The sequence below is a fragment of the Chelonia mydas genome, chromosome 4 (genome assembly GCF_015237465.2).
Source record: "Chelonia mydas isolate rCheMyd1 chromosome 4, rCheMyd1.pri.v2, whole genome shotgun sequence".
NCBI classification, from domain to species: domain Eukaryota; kingdom Metazoa; phylum Chordata; order Testudines; family Cheloniidae; genus Chelonia; species Chelonia mydas.
Window position 1 is genome coordinate 59,446,963 of NC_057852.1, and position 24,071 is coordinate 59,471,033.

A 24,071-nucleotide genomic window follows, 5' to 3' on the forward strand; every position below is an offset into this window, starting at 1 on the left:
TTGTGGGACGGGGGTGGTCGCTGGAGAGGGACAGGGGGAGGGAAAAGAACTCTACTGTGTACCCATTTCGTGATAATCTCCAGAACACATCAGTCTGATGTTATGAGATGCCAAGCCTGGAGGGAAAAAAAAGGCAGGTAGCCACCAAATGGGGCAGAGGAAGGATCGGAGTGGGGCCTCATCATGCAGGCCATTAGGAATCTTCAGAGCCTGTACTCATGGACTTGATGGGTTCAGCTTGGGAAGAACCAGCAGATGCTGCACTTGGAGGGGTCATAAAGCTTCCCTGAAGCAGGAGAGGTATTTGTTGTCGTTGTCACTGACTGAAAAGTCCAGGGGCAGGACACACAATTCCTGGACCCTGGACATAACTAGGCACCCCTTATGGAGAGGAGCTTTGGTGGCATGGGGGAACCCCTAATCCTAAACTACTAAAAATTACACTTAAAAACTATTTACACGTAAGAACAAGCTTGAAGAAGAAAAACACTAGCTAATACCGTGGACACAGAGGGGTTCTGTCTTAGACCATGGGTGGTAAAAAGAAGTGGAAAGGCAGTTGGTCCAAGTCACCCTTCATGCCTTTGTTTTAAAGCATGAGGAAATGAGGGGTGCAGGCACGGACCAATGGACATTGCAAGCAGAAATCGTCCAGTCTCAGGTGCATGGAGCATATGGACACCTAGAGTGGAATACGCACAAGGACCATGACTCAAAGGAGGACTGTATCCACATGCTCCATCCCTACACTGGCTCCCTATTCATGCAAGTAAAAATAGATCTACGTGTTTTTCAAATTCTCCAGGGTCTTGCTGTTTTCTCTCTGACCCCTATACAAATCTATTATCTTGCCTATTTCACGGTGCTCTTCTTTGACTCTTTACAGGGATTCTGCCACACCAGTGTAGGCTGCATCCCCTTTTGTTTATGGAAACTCTGCGTCTATCATCTGAGCCACTAAATTACCACTTTTCTTCAAGTCTAACCTTGAAACCTCCCTGTTCATTTAGCCTACAGTTGGCACTAGACCACACTGCTCTCACTTTTTCCTAATTACTACATCATTCTATTCTCCCCTTGTTACTGCAAGAATACTTACTTGTACCTTTATCAATTTCACAATTCAGTGCCTTTTGCTCTCACTGTACATCACTTTCCCTTTGTTTGTCACTGTGAATCACTGCACCCAAACTCTTTACAGTATTCTTTCTATTCTCCCAGAAACTGTAATGTGTTCTGTGATAGTCTGTATGACAACTTACTCTAAATTGTAAAAATCATTTTATAGTATATATAATATACCAAACGGACACAGCATATATAGGTCTTTATACTACATATAACCTTTTTATAGATATAATGTTAATGTTTAACTGCAGTTTATTTTAAAATATCACATTAAATATTTTCTACCTCTGCTTCAAAGATACTTATTACAGAGGTCAAGCATTAGTAACGAATTTACACTGAACTGAATTCCTTTCTCAAAATTTTAAGCTTCTTACATAAATGAAATGAACACCCATAGCTACTTCTACCACTATGTTAGCATTTTTCCTGAGCCTTACCCTCCTCTTTGCATTTCTCTCTCCACAAAAGGTTATCCTCAGCCAGAATTCTCCAGTAACGGCATGTCTGTGCTGCCTGCAGAAGGTCCTTGGGTTCCAGGAATGAAAGCACGTATAGTGCCAACTGTAAAGAGGTAGGAGAATAAACTCTGTCATTCACTGAACACAGTGATTGAGATGCAGACAGTCGAAATAGATGTATTAAAACAATAAATTGAAATATCAAACAGCCCAGAAGTATTAGAGACCTACAGTACATTTCTATAGGAGCAAAGTACTGCTGGACAAAATTGTTTTAATAATACCTTGAGATCCATGCAAAAATGTCACCTGGGAAATATTTTCTTTAAAAGAAACGAGGTGCCAGGTGTCGGGATTGTCTACTGAGTGTCAGACCTATATAATTAAGTTCTGCAAATTATAAGTTATCAGAAACGAATTAGAGATGATTAGTTTGTGGTATATTATAATATTTGATTATTTAACTAATATTCAGAACAAAGCAAGGTTATTGTGGGAAATGGATTTGACAGTGCAAAGAACAATGGGGATATATGTGGGACCAGTGAAAAAAATGTGCTTCCTAAATAAAAGTGAGCAAGCAGTAAAACCTGAAGTCTAATTAAAAATGCACAATAAAGCACTTACACAGAACACCCGCTAAACAAATGGCAAAGACACAGGTTTGTGATTCCGGAGTAAATTTACAAAGTAAGTTTCTGTAGTAGAAACAGTTTGTGCCAATAGAAACAAATGACCAAAAAGTGAATTTCAAAACTGATACTGGGTTGAGTGCAATGTTATCACAGCAAACACACAAAAATATAGTGACTGTCCCAACTGTAAAACTGAAAACTAAGCTTGTTTCCTATAGTAAGCATAAGATGACCCCCGTGGAGCAAATTATCTTGCCATGCTTATGTTCCACTCAGCAGAGCTTAAACAGTAGAACAGTTAAGTTCCATGTGTGCTTGAGTTGAAGAACAGTGTGCAAATGCAGTTGATCAAACAGGTATACAACCTATTTACTGAACAGAATGCAAAAATATTCTTTAATTTTATGAGATGTTTTATAGAATACTAGGGTGCATAAGGGATATAATAAATCATATTAATGTAGATTGTAGATTTCAGTAAGTTTATGTGGTGCATTTTAAAACTCCCATTAAGTACTAAGAAATAAAGTAGAATTTTAACTTATCTAGATGGTAACATTAGAGGTTACTGAGTTAATTTAGTCACCAGTTGGCTGGGTTAAACCAAATGGTGAACAAAATGAAACTAGACGGCTACATACAATCTGCTCCACTGTCATATATTATAAAAACTCCTGAACATCAGTCCTGGATGAGCAACAGAAGACATCTAAAACAAAATCAAGGACGTCAGTCCTCAGTTTCTGGAGATATTCAAGATGTTACTGACACTGCTCCTCTGCTGAGAGAAGTAACATACATCCATCCAATCACTGAAAATGAAAAACAGAGCGATAAACACAGGGGCCAAGCAGCAGATCCACATCAGTGGCTAACAGATCACTGCAGGAGGGACAGTTTTGAGAAAAAAAACCTTCTTGTGCTTCTGAACTATAGAAGGCTTCGGGCAGCTTCACTAGGAATAACACAATATGGTATGTTTCTTTCCCCACGGTATTCCTCACAAACAAGTAAAGGATTTCAAAGAAACCGGGTGCAGAAAACACGTATGTCAATATTAGTTACATCCACTGTGCGTATTTAGTTAATATTCATAGTATATATTACTTCCATCCCCTAACAAAAACGATCCACTTAATCCCAAAGGACAGCTCTGACACTTTCCTCAGTTAAGAAGATATTATACTAGCACACGAAAGGAAAAGAGGGGCCATGACTATCTAAGGAATGCCAGAGAATGGAACATAAGAACAGTCTTAATACACATGAAGAAAATACGGAACATAGTGGACCATATTCTAACACCAGCATAACACTACTAAGAATGCTTCCCTGTTGACCTGACAAGAGTCTGCGTTGTTGACCTGCAGGCAGTGGTGAGCTGGAGCCAGTTCGCACCGGTTCACGTGAACCGGATGTTAAATTTAGAAGCAGTTTTAGAACCGGTTGTTAGGGCTCCTTGAGCTCCCGGCCAGGGAGGCTCCCCTGGCCCCTCCCCCACCTTCCCCCCTCTCGCAGGGGCTCAGCGTGCCGCGCCACCAGCGCTCTGGACCACTCCTGGGCAGCTCTGCAGCGCCTGCCGCTTTGAGCAGCATGGTAAGGGGGGTGGGGGTGGGGCTGCAAGCTCCAGCGGGCCACGCGGCATCCATTCACTCTGCCCTGAGCAGCATGGTAAGGGGGCTGGGAGGAGGGGTTGGATAATGGGCAGGGAGCAGCTGGAGGGGGCGGTCAGGGGATGGGGCGGGAGGGGGAGGGGTTGGATAGGCAGTCGCTGCCCCAGAAAGTCCCAGCCAGGCTGGGGCAGCCCCCCAGGCCAAGGGGGCCTCGACTCGCGGTGCTAGGGAGGGTGCATGGTGTCGGGCTCAGTGTCATAGAAAGGGGCTGTTGGAGACAGGGCCAGCTCTAGGCACCAGCAAAACGAGCAGGTGCTTGGGGCGACACATTTCTAGGGGTGGCATTCCAGCGCCAGCCATGCCACCCCTAGAAATGAGCGTGCTGCCATCGCTAAGCTTCTCCCCCCTACACGGCAAGTCTGGGAGGGAGGCCGGAGAAGCCGAGCAGCAGCATGCTCGGGGAGGTGGTGGTGGTGGAGTGGAGGTGAGCTGGGGCAGGGAGTGGTTCCTCTACCCCCCCGTTACTTCCTGCGCTCCCGCACACCCTCACTCACCTCCGCTCCGCCTGCTCCCCTGAGTGTGCTGTCTCTCCCGCACCTGAGAGGGAGAGGTGAGTGGCGGAGCGGAGGTGAGTTAGGGCAGGGGGTTGCGGGGGGGGAGCCGTAGGAAGCAATGGGGGGGGGGGATGCGGCACGCCTGGGGGAGGAGGTGGGGCGGGGGATTTGGGGAAGGGGCAGAGTTGGGGCAGAGCATGAAAAAAAAAAAAAGCAGGGTGGCCAAAAATTTTTTTGCTTGGAGCGGCAAAAATCCTAGAGCTGGCCCTGGTTGGAGAAGGGGCTCGGTGCTAGAGGGGGTGCATGGAGCAGCACGGGGCTATGGAAGGGCTGCGGGGCCCCACGTCCTGTCTCGGGGCAGGGGCCATGCTGCGGCTGGTACCTGCGCTGCACAGCTATCCGGGCAGCCGCTCCGGGGCCTCACACGCAGAGGCTGATCCGATGCCGCCTCGCTCAGCAGCCGTGGCCAAGCTCCATGCTGCTTCCTGCCCGGCCCAGGAAGCGTGACCAGCTGCACTGGGCAGGGAGATCAGGCACCATGTGACTGGGCACCGCGTAGGGCCAGGGAGCCAGGCCCCTGGCAGCAGCCTCCTCTGTCCCAGGAGCTGGGCAGGGCTGGCTGGTGCCATGGCTGGGGACTGCCTTGGGCTTGCTGGGGGCTCTCCAGTCTCTCCCGCTCCTGTGCTGTGGAGCTGTCCAGCCTCCGCCGCTCGGGGGTGGTCACATCCTGCGGTGGGGAGTCGGGCAGATGGCTGCCTTTGCCTGCAGGGAGCCGCCGCCCCACATGCTGGGAGCAACCCCACTGATGCAAGGGCTGCAAGACTCCTGCTCCACCAACAGGCACCTGGGATGGAGAACGGGCCTGGGGAGGGCAGGGGGGGCAGGACAGAGCCTGGGGGGACGGGAGGAAGCAGGACAGAGCCTGGGGGGCAGGATGGAGCCTGGGGGTGGGGTGGGGTGGGGCAGGACAGAGGCACATCCCTTAAATCAGAACTTTTATAGGGAACCGGTTGTTAAGATTTTGGCAGCTCATCACTGCCTGCAGGGTATATTGAAAGATATTTGTTTACCCAGGGGATTGCCTGGAGGTTAGAATAAGGGGATTGGCGTTTTTGGGTCCTTGTTGCTGGGGAATTTTCTCTTTTAATTATATAAGTAACACTAACAGACTTAATGCAGATTTAATAATGCATACACTTGGAGAATGATAGGTGCATATTACAAATCAAGAATAAGTTTGTATATGTTGACTTTTTTTTAATGTGAAGAAGTTCTACAAAACAGTATTTTATTGTCTCCTCAAAACGTGGAGGGGATGATGATCAAAACATATACGCTGATGATACAGAATATATGCAAGACTAAATCTGGCAAATCAGTCAAGAGACAAGACACTAAATAACCAGAAGGAAAACGTGGTTAAAGAAAACCTATCTAAGCTGAAAGAACTCAAATGACTTATAGTACAACATGGAACTTATCTCAGTAGTTGAAAGAAAGTCACTTGGACAGATTTTTTGAAGATTTTAAGATGCCTAAAGATGCAGATAGGCACATCTGAAAATCCCACACGGTACCTAAATATCTTCAAAAATCTGGCCTTTAGCTCAGAAGCATACATTAATCTGAGAATTACATAATTAAGACATGGCAGTTTGTCAACTTGTAGTACTCTAACACCAATTAAAACAGTATTTATATTGACAATACTGAATACCATAATTAGCATGGAAATGTTTAAAGGTGATAGATGATGCTTTACATAGTCAAACAGCACCCAGAGCCCAGCATTAACTGATCATCCTCACCTCTTTTGGGAGCAAGGAAATAAAGTCTCGTTGAAACTGGGGCTCTATCACTTGCATCATATGTTTCACTTGTGTTGGTTCACAACTATCAATGAGTTCATCTAAAGCAAGTAACTTCTCTGGTCCACTCCAGCTCTATAAGAGAGAAAGATATGTTCAATGTTTGTACTATTTTAGTATACAATACTTATAAAGCTACTTTGCAAAAAAGCCAGTATGCAGGATACCCAATGATAGTGTGTTTAGGCTTCCTATGGGTAAGTACCTTACCACACAAAATAATTTGTTAGGGTTTTTGTGATAATCATTGGAAGTTAAGCAAAATAAAATTGATGGAAAATGTTTAGAACCCAAACTCAAGTGCCAGTAGACAACTTTATCTATTGTATTGATGAGTATAATCTATAACATAAGAATACAACATGAATAGTTAAAAATTGTACATTGTTTTAAAATCAATTTAGAATGTGTTGAGAGCACAGTGATTAGTGCAAGAGTACTCACTCCAATGAGTATTCAAATGAAATGTCCAATTTCAGCCATCAGAATTTCACTGTTCCATTAGAAACTTTACTTAGAGTGTGGGGGAGAGAACCAAACCAAAAAACACCAACTGGCAACTTTCTCTAAAATACATCACTTTGCTTATTGTCCAAAGGTTATTACTGCTATATGTTCATCTGCCACAATGTTATATTTCAGAATCCTGGCTATAAACCAATATTTTATTTTGTAAACATCAATTTACTAAGTAAACAGGGAATTTTTACTGGTAATTTTTTTACTTCACATTCTTACTAATGGGCACCATAACATTTGATGACTTTAAATAGGCACTCATCTGAGAGTACAGCAGATTAGCAGCAGCATTTGCAGAAAAATTAATAACTGAATATATGGCATATCTGACAAGCATGTCTGTCTCAAACTCATCTGTGCTGAACAAATTTTGATTTGTTATGCAAAAACAATTTCAAGAGAAAAAACAATAGAAAACTGATTTAGCAATCAAATTAGAGCATGAACAAAGTATAAGAGAGGACACAAAATGAAACAGCAACAGTGTTTTCTAAGCAGATTCATATTCATATTTTTGAACATATGGGTTCGTCTAGAATGGCATATGCAAGTAAATTAACACATTACATTACAGTTGAAAGGGCTGACTCAGATACGAGAAAGCAAGATAGCTTAGAATTAAAATTCATATGCCACCTTAACCTGTGCCTCAAGACCTAGATTTGCTGTATTGTGCACTATCACTCTTTGGATTTGAAATTAGGGTATATTATTAAAGACCATGTACTACAATGCCTAGACATAGTGAGGCAAGTTAAGGATAGAGTAGAAGTCAGAAAGATGAACTATGAGCAGAATAGTAATTTACTCCTCTTTATGATGTAAATTACATAAACTCATTAGAAATATTAGGAAAATTAGCTCCTGACTTCACACTTTTTGTTGGAAGACATTGGTAAGTTTTGAGGACTGGGATACAATGTTAGAGGAGACTGAAACCGGAACAATAGCATTCCCTGCTGACAACTGTTGAGATGATGTGGGCTGGTAGTAGTATGTCTGGGATTTAAAAATTTTAAAATATACATTTTTTGAAAAACGTGATCTCAGTGGAGGTTTCAAAGATGCTCCTACTAACAGCTTTTAGAGCTCTACAATAGGACTCTTTCAGTGGGAACTATCTCAATTGAAAACTATCAATCATCCAAACAATAAACCATACTTCTGAAAATCCTTTTAAGTAAAATAGTTAGGGTGCATACACAGCAGCTGCTTATCTCATCAGCTGTTTTAAAACTGTTCTGTTTTTTATTCCAAGGCACTAGTTGACTAGAAATGTTTGCAACATTTACTCTGATCTATCAAACTACTTTTTAATTGTATCTGTATTAGTCTCTCATAACTTTTAAAATAATTCTAAATCAATTTTGTTAGTAATTAATACAGTAAAAATAATTCAAAGAACTTTAATATCAACATTTTGTGTTGTGGCAGATGTTTACCCTGGTTGTAAATCAATAAAAATTGTTAATGGCCCCTAAATTCTGATGACACTATTGCACATCAGTGTAAGTAATCCTTACTCTTACCTTTACTGACAAAATACAATGTAGAACTAAACTGAGAGGCACACACTGCCCTCTCCCTCCCCCCGCCTTCACAGGGGAAAACAATCTTTAAGACAGTAAAATCTATTCCTTCAGCTTTATAGGTTGGCTAGAGGCAACAACCTTAAAGACCCTTCCAAACAATCAACTGCTGAAAGACTTTTACTCTAGGGAGCTCTCCCGATTGGTCTTTCATATTTTTAAAAATAAACTGGTAACAGTCAGTAAGAGATCTCTGAGGGAAAATATTTGGTGTGGAAAATTTTGTTAAGAGTGAGTAGTCTTGCCAGATGAATACAACTATATCTGTTAATGGAGGAATGACATAATTATCTTCATTAGATTAGCATCTCTGTGATCTATAGATTGACCTGTTAGCAAAAAATGGCACACAGCACATTCAGCAGAGACAGAGAGGGGAAGGATAAGTGTGTGATTTATATAAACAACAACAGTGAACATGTTTGTAAAGTAAATAGGTGCCAAGCAATGATGCAAAATTTCTAACATTTTTGTTCCTGAGCAACTCAGACATTTTATATTCCTAAAAATGTTCCAGGTAAAAAAGCTCCATTAACCCTCCTCCACATTCGTGGGAATACTGTAGCCTGTAAGCATATATGTTGTGATAACTCATGAACCAGTGGCCCTCCAACTATGCAGTTTTAGGACACAGTTATTTAGGCACATATACACAATTCATCTAAGATAAAAAAAATGTAATTTACCATGAAAAATAATTTTTCTGTATCAAAACAGTATGTGGGGTACAAATGTAGCCCAAACATATTGCACTGTCCTCTGTTTTTAGTAGCTCTGTGTACACATTTGCTTCTAGTGAGAGTATCTTGTACTGTAATAGTTAGCATATGCTAATTGGATAATGGATTGCAGTGACAGCAGTTGCTGCATACAGTTACCCTACAGTAGAAGGTACTCCAGGGAGGTTGGTCCCTTCAGATCCAGGCATGTTTGGTATCCTCAGCACAGTGGACTGATGGTGGCTCTCTCCCTACCATTCTTGAGGGGATTGTCTGTCTAGGTATTAGAGTAGCAGCCGTGTTAGTCTGTATCTGCAAAAAGAAAAGGAGTACTAGTGGCACCTTAGAGACTAACCAATTTATTTGAGCATAAGTTTAAGGAGACTCTTGAGGGCATTTTCTGTGTTCCACAATTCAAGAAGGTGAACAAACGGGCACGATATTTTGCTTCTGATCTTAGAAAAATGATTTGCAACTCTGAAAGTAAGAAGTTTTGTGATGACAACTTATTAAATGACAGTGACGTTGTGCCAGATCATGTCAAGAGTAGCTCTGAAAAGGAAGACTACATTTTCATTGACTGTTCATCAGGTTCATTTTCAGATGAGGAGGAGCTCATTTTCAGCCCTGGTATAAGACTGGAAGAAACATAGTTGGGGATAACTTCACCAGTATTCAGCTTACTGAAGATCTATTTAATGAAAATTTGACTTATGTTGGAACAAGTCAGATGTACAGAATGAGATGCATCCACGTTGGAGCAGAGAAAAACTGCCATCAGTGTTCAGGTTTGCTGGGCCACTTACCCTGGCTTCCTATGTTCCAAAGAAGGGCAAGTTGATAATAATACTATCGACGATGCATCATGACAAGGTTCTAGGAGGAGACAAAAAGAAACCCCACATAATTCTCCATTATGACACTAAAAGTGCTGTCAACAACATGGACCATCTTGCAAGAATGTACTCCTGTGGGTGCAAGATACAAAGGTGGCCAATATTTCTTTTCTTCAACATGCTTGATGTTGCTGGCATCCCAGGTTCCTTATTTGAGTCAGCAGTGATCCTGCTTGGCACCACACTCAACCAAAACAAGGCACTTATTTCTTGTCAGTCTAGGAGAATGACTCGAAGATGCACATATAAAGAGGAGAATCCTTGATATCCATCATCTCACCATGCCCATCAAAGCAGCACTCTCATCCCTTGGTTACTATAAAAAAAAGATACCATGGGATCACCCTGCAGACTTGGCAGTGGAATCTGCCACATTTGCTTAAGGTCATTTGACCATAAGAGCTGCAAGCAATGTGGAGAATGCAGTGAATTTGTATGCGCTGACCACGCCACATCAATGCTGGTGTGTGAAAACTGCATGCAGGCTCACACTGAATGAAACTCCAGCTACTTCTTTCAATTTGCTAGTTAAATAAAGGTTTTTCTCCCTAAAACATTAAAGAATTGTTTCTGATTTCTGAACCCATTTGGGCTAAAGATGTCAGCCTCACTCCCTCCTTTGTTTTCTCCCACTGCTGTTTTTGTGCCTTTCCTACTCCTAACCTGTGTCTTACTATCAAGAAGCATTTATAAAATATTTAACATTGTAATATATAATATTTAACACTGTAAAGACCACTACATGGACTAAAAACACATATTGTGGACTAGCTGGGTGGAGGCAATTAGATCTCTTTCCTACTCTGGGTGTAATCAGGGCCCCTAGTTTGAGCATATTCATACTTTGACCTGTTCTAGGTTTAATCTAGGTTATAACTTTTTAGTGTGCTGTTTAATTCTTTTAGTGGTTGAAAGGTGTGTCTTATGGAGATACCTGAAGATGGAGAGAAGGGGCTCTTCCTGATCTCCTTTTGGGAGGGTGAATCAGTGTGTTGGTTTTGCTGTTAAGAACACTGCCTTTAGTTCTCTCAAACATGTATTTGGATTGGATAAACATAGTGTGCAGGGCAAAACATAACTATGTTGACTGAAGCTATCATTGGATAAGAGGGAAGGTCCTCTCATGGACTGGTAACTGGTTAAAAGATAGGAAACAAAGGGTAGGAATAAATGGCCCATTTTCAGAATGGAGAGAGGTAAATAGTGGTGTCCCCCAGGGGTCTATACTGGGACCAGATGATACAAAACTACTCAAGATAGTTAAGTCCCAGGCAGACTGCAAAGAGCTACAACAGGATCTCTCAAAACTGGGTGACTGGGCAACAAAATGGCAGATGAAATTCAATGTTGATAAATGTAAAGTAATGCACATTGGAAAACATAATCCCATACATATACATACATTTTATACATATAAATATACATTTTATACATATAAAATGATGGGGACTATCATAGAATCATAGAATATCAGGGTTGGAAGGGACCCCAGAAGGTCATCTAGTCCAACCCCCTGCTCAAAGCAGGACCAAGTCCCAGTTAAATCAGTTAAACCACTAAATTAGTTGTTACCACTCAAGAAAGATCTTGGGAGTCACTGTGGATAGTTCTCTGAAAACATCCACTCAATGTGCAGCGGCAGTCAAAAAAGTGAACAGAATGTTGGGAATTGTTAAGAAAGGGATAGATAAGACAGAAAATACATACTGTCTCTATATAAATCCATAGTACGCCCACACCTCGAATACTGTGTGCAGATGTGGTCACCCCATCTCAAAAAAGATATATTGGAATTAGAAAAGGTTCAGAAAAGGGCAACAAAAATGATTAGGGGCATGGAACGGCTTCTGTATGAGGAAAGAGTAATGAGACGACTAAAGGGGGAGATTATTGAGGTCTATAAAATCATGACTCGTGCGGAGAAAATAAATAAGGAAGTGTTATTTACTCCTCCTCATAACACAGGAACTAGGGTCACCAAATGAAATTAATAGGCAGCAGGTTTAAAACAAAAGGAAATATTTCTTCACACCATGCACAGTCAATCTGTGGAGCTCCTTGCCAGAGAATGTTGTGAAGGCCAAGACTATACCAGGGTTCAAAAAAGAACTGGATAAATTCATGGAGGATAGGTCCATCAATGGCTATTAGCCAGGATGGGCAGGGATGGTGTCCCTAGCCTCTGTTTGCCAGAAGCTGGGAATGGGCAACAGGGGATGGATCACTTGATGATTACCTGCTCTGTTCATTCCTGCTGGGGCACCTGGCATTGGCCACGGTCAGAAAAGAGGATACTGGGCTAGATGGCCCTTCTGTCTGACCCAGTATGGCTGTTCTTATGTTCTTAAGGAAGGCAGTCTTTGATATGATGTGGACCTATCCAAGTGAGGGCTTTCTACTCAAATACCAGAACCCTGAATTGGATCTGAAAGTGCGTGGGAAGACGGTGTAGGTTGTAGAACACTGGCGTGAAATATGGTTTAGTGCTTGTTCTGCTTAGGAGATGGACCACTGTGTTGTCACTGTGTTACAGTTTCTTCATGAACATCTTGTCTAGGTGGAGGTAAAGAGAACTGCAGAATACCAGAGAGGAAGTGACAAATGTGTGAATTACTGTGGCTAGGTCTCTATCTGAAAGAAATAGTCTCTTTGCCAGCCAGAAGTGGCAGAAGCTGGACACTATCATAGCTGCTGGGAGCAAACACCCTCAGTTACAGGCTTACCAGCTCCTCAAAGGGATTACCTCTACTGATTGACACTATTATGCATAGAAAATGACTTTCCAATCCCAGTGTGCCAGATTCCCATCTCTGGTCAATCAAATGAGGAGGTTTCACAAACTTTGACCACGTTAGACAAAAGCCCCCTTACCACAATAGTATATAAGTGGGAAAAGTTTAGGGAAAAAGTAAAGAAGGGATTAATATTTGATGTAATTCTGCCTCCAGAGGAACTTGGCAGGCACTGGATTTTTGGTTTCATGAGGAATTTCACTTTCAAAATTTGCAAGACAGAATTAAAACATTTTTTAGGATGCCAAAATTATATATGATATAAAATGGAATATCTAAAGATTCCGTTTCAAAAAGGCTGAATGTTGAATGAACTGGATATTTCAACCTTATTGAAATGTTTCTTCTCTTCTTTCAAAGCAAATTCTTGTTGAAGTTGACTCATTAATCAAAAGCAAAACATTTTGCAGAAATCAGTATTTACTGATGGGAAAAAGGTTCCATTGGAAAATTTCCAATCAGCTCTACTCTCTGTTTCCCCAACTGATTATGTCTTATCTGTTTGTGTCCTTTAAAATATAAGCTTCATGGGGCAGAGACTTTCTTTTAGTTGTCATGTTCAAAGCACATAGCTCAGGTCAAATAGTAAATGAAAAGATTTCATAGAACATTTTAGTGTTCTTAAAAGACTCAGACATTAGCCTGGAAATTCAAATGAATGGAAATATACAGTTAATAGAACTCAAATAACTATAACTCTACTTCAGTGCCACCCACACTATCCTCAGAACAGGTGTCTGAGACCAGAATACGAAGTTGTAAGACCAGGAGACAAATCCTCAAACAATGCACATCTCAATTGAAGCAGTGACCCTAGAAATTGTAAAGTGATTTTATCGAACTATTTCAATCAAGTTCATAGAGATTGTATGCTACTATAGCATTTAAAGTAAAATGTACACTAACCAGAGAAAACCGTTTGTGTCTTATTTTGAACCATTGAGTATATGGAAAAGAAAATCTCTGTTCATCAAAAATGACCGATTCAAGACAAGTGTTTGAGACAAATCCCCCTAATTATACAGAATTATGTTGTACTGAAACTGATCATTAATATATGAGGCTATCAACCTCTTAATGGCTGAACTAAAATTTATGTTGACACACCTGTGCACCGGGTGGAAGACAAATCAAATCACACTTATGTAGCAGAAATATACATTCAAAACCAAAGTCGTATATTCCAGAGTTTCTTGATTCTACAAGCAGCAACATAAGTAAAGTGGATTTAAGTTGTTCCCAGCTCCACGCTATGAACTACTTGAAGTTCTTACAATCAGAAGTCCTTCATCAAAATGTTTCCATCTTACACACAAGGCAGACAGGAATCCTGGATGGCAGATTGGCAGGAGCTGGACAGGCATTAAGGTTGCATAGGCATCAGGAACTGTGTGTGTTTCCAATCCTTTGTAAAATTTTCTTTCAACGAGTAATCTTATTTTGACTTCCAGGCCAAGCTTTTGAGAAAACTGCAAAGTTTTCTTAGGGCTTTTTCCCCCACAACTAATAAACATTTACAACTGTACCTCCAGTTTAACAAAGTTGGTTTTGTTTTGTTCTTTATTTTTGGTCTGGACGTTCAATTTTAAAATTGATTGCAAAGACACTATCAGTATAGATGCATTTATAGACAAATAGGATAGTGCTACTTAACAGCCATCCTATACTAATAAGGGAGAAAGTGCTCCCATTTTGATTGCCATACAGAAAAAAAATCAGATTGTAAGAGTGACACTATCAGTGCATGCTCAGAAACTGCACCATCCTAAGTAATTTTTAACTATACTTTGTGCAAGTTTTTATTTTCCTACTGAGGAATAAAGGTAATAAAGGTAAGTGCCCTTGGAGGAGTCAAGGAGACGTGACTTTAAACCTGAAGGCCAAGAGTTTCAAAAGTTAGGCTCCAAAATAACAGGCTTGATTTTCAAAAGTGCTGAACACCTATTGCTCCAACTGAAGTAATCAGTGGGAACTGCTGCATGATCAGCACTTTTGAAAATCAGGTCACTTATTTAGGAGCCTAAATCACGATTTAGAAACCTAACTTTAGGCTCTTTTTGAAATCATGACCTAAAACATTAGTTTAAATGTCTAGTTACATTTTTATTAAAAGCAAATTTATTTGTTACTGAAACAGTTTTTCTGTAGGCTAATATATGTATCTAACAAGTGTCATTCATAACAATCTGCAACCATAAAGAGGCCTCATTTTGCAGTCCTGACCAGCAAAACTCCCATTGACTAACAGCCTCTTCCTTTCCCATCTCTTCCTACACTCTCAGAAAATATTCAGCCTCCCATTTCACATACTCTGTTTTTCAGGGATTATAAATTCTAATTCGATAGTATGAGTCAATATAGTCATGTAATGTTTAAGAAAAGTTTTATAAATGAGTTCCAGTAGTTCATGGATTAGGAACCCAATCTTATGAGGATCCAGGGACTTCTGTATAGATTATTTAGGTTAATCTTTCTATCTACCCAATGGGACTCAGTGCTTAGTTTAGAAGCTACCATCAGAGATGCTTAGTTTTGCAGTTCTCAAACTGTGGATTTGTGTCTCCAGGGATAACATGCTTGTTAACAGTAAAAATATTTTAAAGTAAATAAATAATATATAGAGGTGTGAAATAACATTATTGTCAACCGTATTGTCCCTCCGCAAATTTGTGTACACAGATTCAATCCTTTACCTCTCTCTAAAAGTGCAAAGTTTCAAAAAGTTCAATGAATAGAAGATTGTTGTTGAAATAGATCTGGACAAGGAGAAGAAGTCTGGAGATAAATGTGAGAAAGGAGGGACAAGCAGTAGAAACAAAAGTGATACTGTTTGAGCAGCATATTCCAGAAGTCTTGAGGTCTTTCTGAGCGTAGCCTTCATTGATTTGAGATCTGCCACTAGAAGGAAAAACCTATCATGGCAGCAGGCCATAAGAGAGACCCAGTTTGGGAATATTTTAATGAAGTTCTTCTACCTGTGAGTAAGACAGGTATGTGTGCAAAATGCAAATGGTGCAACAAAGAACTGCAAGGCCTGGTTGCCTGAATGAAACATCATCGTGAGAAGTGCTCCTTTTCAGGAGGAAGCTGTGTTGAAGACGATGAAAAGAACATGTCTGAACACGCAGGATCTTCAGGTTGGTAAACTTTTTTTATTTCATACTTCTTTCTTAAGGACTGCCTGTCTTCCTTCTGGACTATTCTTGAATTCTCCTCTTTGAACCAAAAATATACTTGTTACTCTATGATACTATCATTTTAGATGAAGTTGTGATAAAAAATAAATAGCTGAAATAGGCAGATCTTCCTTTTACAATTTCACCTTTAAAGTAGTACTAAGTGTCAGAGAATGCATGAGTAATACTAAATGAGCAGTGTGGTAATAATAATTAAATAACTGCATTGACTTATTTTATTTAGGAGAATCCATCCTCAACATACAGGATTCTGAAAACTATCCACTTTCAAGATCACCATCCTTTTCTATAGTTTCAGAGTTATCTGCTAATTATAGTGTTTTAGTCACATCATGTATGTCACATAGCCACAGTATATCACCTGTAGCAAAGAGAAAAAAAAATCTCCATCATCCAGAAACAACCACAGGTAACAGGGTCTACAACCTATCCTGAAGGATGACCCAACACTCTCTCAAATCCTGGGAGACAGGCCAGTCCTTGCCTACAGACAGCCCCCAACCTGAAGCAAATACTCACCAGCAACCACATACCACACAACAGAACCACTAACCCAGGAACCTATCCTTGCAACAAAACCCGTTGCCAACTGTGCCCACATATCTATTCAGGGGACACCATCACAGGGCCTAATAACATCAGCCACACTATCAGAGGCTCGTTCACCTGCACATCCACCAATGTGATATATGCCATCATGTGCCAGCAATGCCCCTCTGCCATGTACATTGGTCACACTGGACAGTCTCTACGTAAAAGAATAAATGGACACAAATCAGATGTCAAGAATTATAACATTCATAAACCAGTCGGAGAACACTTCAATCTCTCTGGTCACGCGATTATAGACATGAAAGTTGCAATTCTTCAACAAAAAAACTTCAAATCCAGAGTCCAGCGAGAAACTGTTGAATTGGAATTCATTTGCAAATTGGATACAATTAACTTAGGCTTGAATAGAGACTGGGAGTGGCTAAGTCATTATGCAAGGTAACCTATTTCCCCTTGTTTTTTCCTAACCCCCCCCCCCCCCCCGATGTTCTTGTTAAACCCTGAATTTGTGCTGGAAATGGCCCACCTTGATTATCATACACATTGTAAGGAGAGTGGTCACTTTAGATAAGCTATTACCAGCAGGAGATTGGGTTTGGGCGGGGGGGTGAGAAAATCTGGATTTGTGCTGGAAATGGCCCAACTTGATTATCATACACATTGTAAGGAGAGTGATCACTTTAGATAAAGCTATTGCCAGCAGGAGAGTGGGGTGGGGGGGAGGTATTTTTTCATGCTTTGTGTGTATAAAAGATCTTCTACACTTTCCACAGTATGCATCCGATGAAGTGAGCTGTAGCTCACGAAAGCTTATGCTCAAATAAATTGGTTAGTCTCTAAGGTGCCACAAGTACTCCTTTTCTTTTTGCGAACTACAGGTAAGTTTGTGATAAGAACCAGATTACAAAAAAGAGGTAATTGATGAAAAAATTGCCTGGCTTGTTTATGCAGCCGACTCTCCTTTCCGTACGATTGAGAACCCACACTTCATTAACATGGTTCAGTCATTAAGACGAGGATACAGTCCACCCAACAGAGCAGGTGTTGCAGGCAAATTCTGGATAAAGTTTAAGAAAGAAATTGAGCAATGTGCAAAAGGTCTAGAGGGTAAAATTATTAACCTGAGTCTTGATGGGTGGAGCAATGTCCACAATGATCCTGTTGTATGTGTTTGTGTGACAACAGAAGAAGAGAATGTCTTTCTTAGAGAAACAATTGATACATCAAGAAATGCACACACAGCAGAATACTTACAGGAAGTAGCAGTAAAGGCTATAAAAAAAAACTGTGGAAAAAAATTCAGATGTCTAGTATGCAGCTTGGTCACAGACAATGCTGCAAATGTACCCAAGATGAGAAGAAATTATTTAGAAAACAATGAAGAGAGTCCCAAGCTAATAACATACGGTTGCAGTGCTCATTTGATGCACCTTCTAGCCAAAGACTTCAGTGTTCCAGAAATAAAGGCTAATGTTGTTGAAATTGAAAAATACTTCCGTAACTACCACTTTGAAGCAGCTGCTCTGAAAAAAGTAGGAGAAACCAAGCTAACTCTCCCATAAGACGTGCGATGGAACTCAGTAGTGAACTGTTTTGAGCACTATATCAAGAACTAGTCTAATCCGATGACAGTTTGTGAACAAAATCGTGAAAAAATAGATGGCAATGCCACAGCCAAAGTTGTCAACATTGGACTTAAGAGAAATGTTGAACACATGCTGAGTGCCCTGAAGCCTATTTCTGTAGCCTTGAACAAAATGCAGGGAAATAGCTGTTTTACTGCTGACGCTGTTGAAATTTGAAAGGAACTGAGTGAGATCTTAAAAAGAGAAATATGCAATGACAGAGTTAAATTACAAGCATTAAAAAAACTAATGGGACAAGCACTATCTCATTTTCTTGCCAATATTCTCAATACTCGGTACCAGGGTCAAACCTTAACTGCTGAAGAAGAGTGGTTGGCTATGACATGGACATCCAGCAATCATCCCTCCATAATGCCAACTATAATAAACTTCCGAGCTAAGGGTGAACCATTCAAGAAAAATAAGTTTGCTGATGATGATTTGAAGAAAGTCACACCAGTGAATTGGTGGAAATCACTTAAGCACTTGGATTAAGAGACTGTTGATGTGATAATCTCACTAGCTTCTTCTGCCGGTGTAGAAAGAATATTTTCTTCTTTGGACTAATTCATTCCAAATTGAGAAATCGTTTGGGACCTGAAAAAGCAGGAAAGCTTGTTTTTCTTCTCCAGATTATGAACAAACAGGAAAATGAAGATGAAGACGACTGAGTTAACTGTAGAAGCCAATATTTTAAGTTTCTCATGTTGACCTGGCTGACATAGTAGATTTAATTTTTGTGGGGTTTTTTTTTTTTTCAATATTTCATTTAACAATTTTAGTTAAAAACAATTTTAACAAAAACAAACCTGATTTTAAAAAACTTGAATGTTTAAATTCAAAAATTCATATTCTTGTTTTGTTAAAATATTGTGTTTGCTGTGGAAGAAAAAAAATCCAGAATATATAACATTGTTGTTTTAGTTAAATAAAACAATTTAAATGTCTGTCTGGTGGTGATCTCCTCCTAATACAGCATGGCAAGAAAATCCTCCAAATATTAATGATTAACGTCTTGAATTGGAGATATTTATGAAGTCACTGGGAGGTGAACTATCTGCATCAATTATCTTTGGTAAATGAAATAAGCAAACAATCATTCATTTTCTGATTAGCTGTAAAACTAATCTGAAAAGTTTTACACTTTAAATAAAATAAATCACTTTAAAAATGTATGGTGTATACCTTCTAAAAATGAAACCTACATCTATCTCTGAGTTGTGAAGATATGTATTAAGGTTATAACAACCAACAAGAATGCACTCTTATGCAGAAATCCATGATTAAATCGAGTCTTCCTGACTAGTGATTTAAATCATGATTTAAATCCATTTGACTTAAATCAAATCCACCCTGCTGATTTATTGTATGTAGTTATAGACTATGTGAAAAAGTAAGCCACATACTTAAAATTACCAATAAAATACCTCTGTTGTGAAACAAACAACTTTCGACAACAAAAGGGCTTTCAACTGATTAATAGTCAGGAGCTGTGCTGAAGTATATGTTATGTCTAGAAAGAAGCACATATACCAAGTACCATTAATATCTTTCTAGGAAAAAACATCACAAAAGCATACCTTTAACAACTGAATTTGAATGCTTATTGCTGCAAATCATGTAGTCTTTCCCACTTCACTTCAAAGTACGAGTTTTGTATGAATAGATTACATATTTATAATTTATGAAGGAAGAGGTTTTTATTTTTTTAAGGGCAAATTGCATATGAGATTAGTTACATAATCAAATTATCATCAAATGATGCACATCGAGCATGAAGTTATAAAAAATGACTTCTGCCTAAAACAGTGTGTCAGTAAGTTTACACTGAACCTGTAAAAGTGATTGCTGATAATAATGGAATGAATTTTTATATTTTCTTTGATCCATCTCTTCTTTTTAAACCGTTACAGAAGTAATGTTCAGAAAGAAAAAAATATTGCTTTATTGTTAATCAGTGGGTAGTTTTTTTCATATTTTTAAACACACAATAGACATCTATGTAGGAGATATTGGTGCATACCATTTTATTTTACAGGCTCTTTGTCAGTGTTGCTTTTCGTGTAGACCTTGTTGACCAGACTATCTGAAGGGAGAAAAAAGTTCTCTCTTTGCTCTTTCTTGTACAAATATGCACAAGCCAAGAATGTGATTAAAACACAGAATGGTAAGAATGAACACTGAGTTTCCTTTTCATCAGAAATATATTTTGTCAAATAACTAAGTTTTTAAAGCATTATAAACTAGATTTTCCCTCTATTCCACTTAAATTATCAGATTTCTGATAAATTTAGCATCATAATTACACAGACACAAACCATGCACTAATGCGTACAAGCCTCAAAATGAACATGTCTTTTGTTAAAATGAGGCCACAATGGCAACATGCTGGATAGAGTTTACAAAAAATTTCTAAGTACTTAACAGTAGAGTTTATTTTGGTAGCAAACCCAAGAAAGCAAAATTTTTGTGAGTTTGTAACTAGCTGGAATGGAAAACTGTATTTCCTTTAAAGTTGGTGCTCATTTATTTTGTCAAGACTACATGGAACCAATGGGGATACATTAAGCTGGCTATTTTTTCTTAAATCATGAAGGTGAACCATTCCAGTTGAAGTGATGAAGTGAGCTGTAGCTCACGAAAGCTTATGCTCATATAAATTGGTTAGTCTCTAAGGTGCCACAAGTACTCCTTTCCATTCCAGTTGGTTATTTAGTCTCACACTCTAGTTGCTGATTACCTGAAACATTTTCAGCCATTCCTGAAGTCCTGTAGGTGGCTGGACAGATGAAATCCGGCGCCGCTGTTGTCCTTGGCCATTGGCTGCTCTCAGGTCCCCAAAAGTAGTAGGTGTTGCAGAACATGGCACAAGCCCAGTAGTGCTATGATACAAATAAGTGAAAGTCACAGAAATTATTGCATTTTGAAAAATAAAATGTCTATATACTTAAAATGCTTTAGTACAGCAGTTACAAATCAGAATTAATATAAAATAATGTTTTGATTTTTATGTGAGATTACCCGGGCAACAACAGTTTGAACAGTCTACTTTGTCATTCAAGGAGTCAGTTTCCTCACTCTCATCAATACAGCTGTTTCTGTCATTCTAGTGTTCATCTTTCTGCCAGGAAAAAAATGGGTAGCATCCACTGAAGGCCAAATGAATACCATCAACTGGCCAGCAGGGAGTGCTTATGTAAGAGATGCAGTAAGTGTATATATCCTTTCACTCTAGGAAGACCAAATGTGTCATGTTTCCTGTGGGCCTGGTCTCTGGTGATGTGGAAAGCAGGAGTTCACAGGTCTCAACTGTAAAGGTAAAACATGTTGCTGCCTCATTGCCAAACAACAAAATAATCCATTATCTAAATCCTTGATATATATTTTGTTAGCAAGAGGCTATTACTATTTTATAATGATAACAGAATAGTTTAACTTCAATATATATTACTGTATTTTAAAAGTTTGCATATTGATGGATTAATACCAACCTCACTATTTCAGGGGGGTGGGAGGCAGTTGTGCCCTATCTACACACAGTTTTCTCACATATTTAAAAGATCAGACACAGTAATATATGTTTCTGCCTGAGGTGTGTCTTTTTTTTTTTTTTCCCCTTTCCTGAACTCCATCCCATCTGACTGGTCTAAACTCCAAGAGAAGGCTACCACAGTAATGTTGTCCAGCCATCAATTTTCTCTCACCTTACATCATGTAAAACACTTCATTTACAACATATCTGACTGATATAGTCCCTACTTAAGTTTGGATCACCTATTTAAAACATAGTTATCTGTACAAACTATTGCAGAACATGTAGAATTCAAATACACTGGAGATACCTAAACATTTTGCTTTAATGTACTTAATATTTTGCAGGAAATCTAGTCCTTCAGCTGATTTGCTCTTCAGGATTTCACTGGACAGAGTATTGCTGTAAACTGATGCAATACAGATTTATTTGTAACTAATTTATTTAACTAATTTTGTTTTTATTTCTTTTTTTCCCCAGTATGTACCAATAATTTGCATAAACTGATGAAGATTAAAGACTGATAAGAACAGGTTTATTTCTTTACTTGTTATTTCAGTGTAAACAAAAGCTAATACAGAACACAGTTGTCTTTTAAGGACATTCAGCTAATGCAAATAACCCAATGGGGTTTTTTTTAATGGGTGCAAACAAACCCCAGGTTCATCAGATCTGTGAGTCTTTCCTTCTAACAACAAGGAGAACACAAAGAAACACTGAGATGCAAGAATTAAATCATTGTACCTAAACAATATTAAATATAATATGATCAAACGACTCAAAAAGTCATAAGACTGTCCTATATTATTTATGAAAAGGGTTTTTTCCTGTATATAAACTCAACCTTCTGAATTCCAATGGAAAGAAGACTTAGAAAAGTCATGCTTTTAAGTTAATCCATGATACTTCTAAAATCAATGACTTTTCTATCTAATTCTATTCACCCCTGTGCAGAGGGCCAGCAAAAAGCCAATCCAACACTTCAGTTCCAAAATAAGCCTCTGTGAATTAAGCTTATGTGGAATTTAACTGGTGCATAAGTCTTGTACTGGTCCTGTGCACAGGAGCTGAATTCTACCCTTGGTGTGGGTGAACAAGCAAAGGCTATCTGTGTTTCTGAGAGACACTATTTTCACATCTTCTCAACTGTCATCAGTAGGACCAAATATGGTCAATTTCTCTAGAAGGTAAGTATCTACAGAGGCTAGCTTTTGAATGTTGGTGATAAAATGGGCTAGAAAATTAGAAACTTGTTCTAAACAGCATGAAATATAAAAGCTGTCTTTAGGCTAGAGGCATTAAAATACATATTTGAAGTAAATAAAATGTTTGGTGGCTGTTTATTTTAACGTAGGGGGTGTTATACCTTTATTTAAATGTCTATCACTGCTACATTGGACTTTTTGGTCAAAACTGCAGTCATCCACAACAGAAATTAAAGGAAACTCTTTTTCATTTGAAATCACATTAAACATGATCTTTATTCCTACTTTATTCTTTTTGTGTTTAGAACTTTCTGAATGTTTGTTTTCATTCTATTAAAACATAGTAACATGTTCTAGGAAGCTGGACAAGTAACAATTCCTCTGAAAAGAAGTACATATATTTTGACAAACAGTTTACTTTACTGAATTGTCCTTTTTTGTGGACACCAAGGACTGTGTTATATGAGGAACTGTTACAGAAAGAGGCAGGTTTTTGGCAGAATGAGTTCAGAAAACTGAGAACAATTGAAAATAATATACCAACTAGAGAGATCAGAATGGTTATATTTGCTCACTAACAAGAGAAGGTCTGTTGTTCTTTAATGTTGCCATTTACAAAATCAAAGACCAAACACAGAACATATTTTCCCACATTTTCTGAACTTTTCATTTGTGCAATAAGCCTCTTAAATGGAGAGACGTATAAAACGTAATTTACACTTTCAAGATACATCAACAGTGTTGTATTCAAGAACTGACTTCCTAAGCCAATTTTAACTGGAAAGTAGCAGGAAAAGTTTTACAATGATGCAAATTCCAAAATGATGGAATGCAGCAGGACATCAGAGAACAATTATATCTAGTTGTTATGGCAACTATTGAGCATACTGTAATGTATGCATATAGACCATTTAAGATCTTATCTTTAGCAAATAAAATATACTTGCTAATTCAGAAATTGCCCTATTCTGCTTCCTTACTCATGTTGATTATTATCTTACTCTGCAAGGAGTCTCATTGAAATAAATGGAACTACTTGTGCACTAACATACTAATCAACATGAGTAAGGGAGAAGAACGGGGACTCAATAATACCATAATGTAGGTAGCAAGTATTTTTTTGTAATTTGCTTAGGATCGTGTGTTCAGTTCTGCCTACATAAATTTCCACTCAAGTATTTCAGTT

The 24,071-nt window shown here is 39.1% G+C and overlaps 1 protein-coding gene and 2 long non-coding RNA genes across 13 annotated transcripts in view; 2 read left to right on the forward strand and 1 right to left on the reverse strand.

Moving 5' to 3' along the window:
• FBXW7 (F-box and WD repeat domain containing 7) overlaps nucleotides 1-24,071 on the reverse strand; it is a 281,649-nt gene that overhangs the window by 18,759 nt on the left and 238,819 nt on the right. For all 11 annotated transcript variants that reach the window (XM_037897397.2, XM_027833416.3, XM_027833417.3 and 8 more), the window contains 3 exons: nucleotides 20,889-21,030; nucleotides 6,200-6,334; nucleotides 1,569-1,692 (listed from right to left, as the gene is read on the reverse strand). In XM_037897397.2, the coding sequence (XP_037753325.1) occupies nucleotides 1,569-1,692; nucleotides 6,200-6,334; nucleotides 20,889-21,030 (401 nt within the window). The remainder of the gene's footprint in view (nucleotides 1-1,568; nucleotides 1,693-6,199; nucleotides 6,335-20,888; nucleotides 21,031-24,071) is intronic.
• On the forward strand, nucleotides 1,597-22,964 carry LOC119566105. Its single transcript, XR_005225150.2, has 3 exons — nucleotides 1,597-1,702; nucleotides 21,384-21,465; nucleotides 22,161-22,964. It is a non-coding gene; the product is annotated as an uncharacterized LOC119566105 (long non-coding RNA).
• On the forward strand, nucleotides 15,681-16,367 carry LOC122465663. The gene is made up of 2 exons (XR_006290656.1): nucleotides 15,681-15,911; nucleotides 16,195-16,367. It is a non-coding gene; the product is annotated as an uncharacterized LOC122465663 (long non-coding RNA).